The 5,089-nt window shown below is 28.5% G+C and overlaps 1 protein-coding gene across 1 annotated transcript in view; it reads right to left on the bottom strand.

The window, feature by feature from the left end:
- LOC111705783 (MTSS1-like protein) overlaps window positions 1-5,089 on the bottom strand; it is a 41,278-nt gene that overhangs the window by 26,949 nt on the left and 9,240 nt on the right. Inside the window, exon 3 of the mRNA XM_023478449.1 lies at window positions 3,260-3,344. Within this exon, the coding sequence (XP_023334217.1) occupies window positions 3,260-3,344 (85 nt within the window). The remainder of the gene's footprint in view (window positions 1-3,259; window positions 3,345-5,089) is intronic.

The following is a 5,089-nucleotide window of genomic DNA, read 5'->3' on the forward strand; positions in this document are numbered from 1 at the left end:
GATCAAGTATGAATTAGATATCAATGTTTATAATTTAGAAAACTGATTGGGGTCGCATGAAGTAACAGGGAGGGGGAAGGAGTGGTTAATAATGGAACGATGATGAAACGTTTTACTCACGAATGGTAAAGTGCAATTTTTCTAATTGATTTCCCAAAGTACAATACATTTCCCCAACTGCAGTAAATTTCTCCTACATATAGGAGTGCATTTCCCCTCTTGGAGTACATTTCCCCAACTGCAGTACATTTCCCCAACATCCAAGTTATATTAATTACTATTTATATATTTTTTAACATGAAAAACGAGAACTTCCCTGCTTAAATCAATCCTTGGTAAGCGTTTGAACGGTAATTTATCAAATTCAAAGTTCACTTAGAATTATGTTGACAGACTTGAAAATTGTGGATATCGAGAGCAAAACTTGATCTCCTCTTTTTATTAATCTTACATTAATATCCAGGAAAGTATCTTAAATCAGAGCGTCGATTGTAAAAATCGAACAGCCAATCAGAAACAGACAAATTTTGAAATTTCGCGCGCGATCCATGGGTCTCTCATTGGTCGGAATCCAGTAGGGATATCCAAAAGAGAGGATCATAAAGAAAATCAGAAGTGTCCACATTGGATAAAGAGATTTAGCATGCAATCGGGATTAAGGGTTTCCCAATACAAAAGTTTTCAGCTCTGTCCCTTTAAGTTTAGGCTGAAGAGAGGAATAATATTAAATAATATTATTTGAGTATGAAGAGTAAGTGAAGTGTCGTATAACTAATTATGTTGTATATTGTACAATGACTTAATTAGGTTTTGAACCTAATTATCGTGAATATATCTTATATATGTAGTGAGAGATATATATCTGTGGTTTCTCCCCCCCCCCCCCCTAGAATGAATAGTTTATACCATAGATATATATATCCTATGATTGATTTACAGAATAACCTATGCATATTTAATATTTCATGGATAACATTTTACTTATCAAAATAAATCTACATATTACGCTATAAATGGGAGTTGTGACATTTCATATAAATATATTTCATAGATGGGACATTTCATAGATAAGACATTTCATAGATAGAACATTTCATAATTAGGACATTTCATAGATAAAGACATTTTATAGATAGACAAGATTCTACAAATGATATTTTTAAAAAAATTTAATTAAATTTTTTAACTTCAAAATCAATTTTTTTTAATTCGAATTTTTCATTTCACGAGCAGGTAAACGCCGGAAGTAATTTTGAGTAGTTTAAAACTTAAAACTTTTAAATATCTATGAAATGTCTTTCTATGAAATGTCCTATCTTTGAAATGTCCGTCTATAAAATGTCTTTCTATGAAATGTTCTATCTAGGAAATGTCTTATCTATGAAATGTTCTATCTATGAAATGTCCTATCTATGAAATTATGAAATGTCCTAATTATGAAATGTCCTATCTATGAAATGTCCTATCTATGAAATGTCCTAATTATGAAATGTCCTATCTATGAAATGTCCTATCTAAGAAATGTCCTAATTATGAAATGTCAATGTCCTATCTATGAAATGTCCTATCTATGAAATGTCCTATCTATGAAATGTCCTATCTATGAAATGTCCTATCTATGAAATGTCACAACGCCTATATATGTAGTGTAAGTTTGTTTTTTCCCCAAGATTTGCTGTACAATTTGCAATAATAATATACTGAGAATTAGTAAAGATATGTTTTCAGAATTAGTTTTTTTTTATTTTTGAATAACGACAACGAAAAATAAAGTAAAATTATACAGTAATCTAATTAGATGGTTAGAAACATATTTCTCAAAAGAAATTTGTCAAAAAATCAATGCTAGAATCAATAATTTCTTTTTTCATTATTACATTGAATTTCTTATTTTCTTTGAATTTATTCACGGATGTCGTCTTTTCAATAATATTTCTAGAAAATGTGCGAAAATCTTTGTGAAAAATGAGAAACCAGAATAATGAGAAAATAGAAACTAATAATTAAAAAGATTACTTATTTTCGATGATAAGATTAATTTTATTTTCTCAACATGTTCCTATACATGACATGACGTCTGTAGTTCATTGTAGAACTTTTTTTTACATTTTATGTCGTCGTTATTTAATAACTTTAAAAAAAACTAATTCTGAAAACGTATCCACCCCCAAAAGTAGGAATTTTGAACGTCGAATTTGCGCTCAAACTCAGGATTTACAGATCTTTAAAAAGTGTTATATGTCTCAAATGAATCCGAAAGAAGTTTTCCACCACACTGTATACTCAGTTCAACTACCTTACATAGGCGGTCACTCCCTTTAACGAAATCACATAATTTCTTATACTTAAACTTTTAAACCCCCCCCCCATTCTCATACTCCCTTCCCCCCCTTTTTGCCACTGTTTGTTGGGACAACTTTTTTCAAACTTTTAATTTAAATCTTATTTTGCAACTTTGAACTTGTAGACTGTTTTCTGGAGAGAGTACTGTCAAGAGTAAGAAAGGTAGGACCAAGGAACTAATGCAAGGAAAGTTATTTTAGAGGTGTTTGCATTTTTTGAATCTATTTTCACAAAAATAATCTATGAAATATTCTGGCCATAGGAAACTACTATGTGAATTTTCAAAATTTTCAAATATAAATGCTTTTAACCTCCTCGGATACTAAACGAACACTGATGCATCTATTCTTGTTTACAAATTCCGCCCAGAGAGAACTGGTTTCAATATGTACGCAGAGTATACGCGACCGCAATTAACTTTCCTTGCATTAGTATCATTAGTACCTTGGGTAGGACAGAGTTACCCACAAACAACAAGACTGTAAAGACGACCCAAGGTTAAATTAGATCGTCTGTTTTGAAAATAGGCTTTTTTAGGCTGTTTAATAATTTGGAAAAGAAAGAAAATGAGTTTATAGTTGCAGGGAATTATTTATATTGAACCAGACAGTTTAAATTACTATATAGTCGTCTCTGAAGTCTCATCCTGTAAGGGAACCCCGTATTCAAGCAGACTATTGAAATATGTTCACGGTGTAAATAGAATTAAATTTCAATTGAAATTTTTTTCTCGCCAATTCGAATGTAAAAACTCCTATTTCTGACAACCAAACTTTTTCTCAAACAAACTAAACTCAAACTAAACTTTCATTTCAGGTCTAGCTCATGCGTTTTTTAAATTATATTTATAACAGGTAAATGAATAACTGTTGTTAAACCCCTAACTGCAGGTGATTGATTGATTGAAATAAGTAACCTTGTGAGGGTTCTAAGATGTGCTTCTATAGCTCTGTGGCGAATAACAATCCTGGTCAGACATATTCCAATATCTGTACTCGAACCTAAAATATTGAGTTAATATTAGAAAATAAGTTTTCTGTCATTTTGTTTATCTTTCAAACAAGCAAATCTGTCTTCTAAAGCTTTTTAAATTCTATATTTTTGTTGTTGAATATATATTGAAACTTGTAAAGGATTGTCTATGCTAAATGTATGTTAATATTACGTTAAAAAGAAAAATATGACCTAATTAGTTCAGACTAAAAACTTCTCTTCTTCAAGATCTATTGAGAAGAATATTTGTGATTAAAATTAAAACTAAAGGAGCTACGAGGTCACAAAGTCGTGCCAGAAATGTCGCATATATTTGAACTTCTGCCTTGTTTACAGTGACATGGAGTTCACCCTTGATAAAAAACTAAATCATTGTAAAATATATTTCCAACCTTTTGTATTTGATGATTTCATGAGTCTGCTTCCCATATTAAGAAAAATTAGTTAGATGTGACATTTTGTTTTCAAGTTTTTAATTGAACGCCATTTTAAGTTTTAAAAAAATGTACTGCACATAATTGAATTAAAAAATAAATTAATTGTACTGCACATAATTGAAGTAAAAATAAATTAGATGTACTGCACATAACTAAATTAAAATATATTTAAATGTACTGCATATAATTGAATAAAAAATTAATTAAATTTACTGTACATAATAGAATTAAAATATAAATTAAATATACTGTGCATAACTGAATTAAAATATGATTTAAATGTACTGCACATAATTGAATTAAAAAATAAATTAAATGTACTGCACATAATAGAATTAAAAAATAAATTAAATGTACTGTACATAATAGAATTAAAATATAAATTAAATGTACTGCACATAATTGAATTAAAATATAAATTAAATGTACTGCACATAATTGAATTAAAATATAAATTAAATGTACTGCACATAATTGAATTAAATAATAAAAAAATTTGTACTGCACATAATTGAATTAAAAAATAAATTAAATGTACTGCACATAATAGAATTAAAAAAATGAATTAAATGTACTGCACATAATTGAATTAAAAAATGAATTAAATGTACTGTACATAATAGAATTAAAATATAAATTAAATGTACTGCACATGATAGAATTAAAATATAAATTAAATGTACTGCACATAATAGAATTAAAATATAAATTAAATGTACTGCACATAATTGAATTAAAAACTATAAGTTACTCTGCTCTGAAAATTGTCATAATAATGATAATTTGTTTGAGCCTTTTAATTACAGATTGGATGCAAAAATATTTATACAATCTTTAAAACGATATCATAAGTCATAGCTAAAAAGGCGAACACTTTAGATGCATAAACTTTACAGACATTCACTTAATTTAGTGAATGGTAAAAACCTTCTTTTCTTTATTTTTGCATTTCAGCAAAATATATTATTTTTCTTATGAAAACTTAAGTGCTCATAAGAGAACAAATACATCCTAAATTTGTGAACAATCCCTTTACGTTTTGTTATAATTTAGGATGTACAGAGTACAGACTACAGACTACAGAGTACAGAGTACAATATCCTTTTATCAACTATGTTACAAAATATCTAATTTAGGATGTACAGAGTACAGAGTACAATATCCTTTTATCAACTATGTTACAAAATATCAAATTTCTACAGGATCTATTTCATACATGATGCTACATCATTTTGTTCTATAATCAAAGAGATTTGCGAAATAAAAATAGTTGAAAGATTATGAAGTTGAGTTCTAGGATGGAAGGGGGGAGGGGG

This window comes from Eurytemora carolleeae, unplaced genomic scaffold (genome assembly GCF_000591075.1).
Source record: "Eurytemora carolleeae unplaced genomic scaffold, Eaff_2.0 scaffold616, whole genome shotgun sequence".
Taxonomy (NCBI): domain Eukaryota; kingdom Metazoa; phylum Arthropoda; class Copepoda; order Calanoida; family Temoridae; genus Eurytemora; species Eurytemora carolleeae.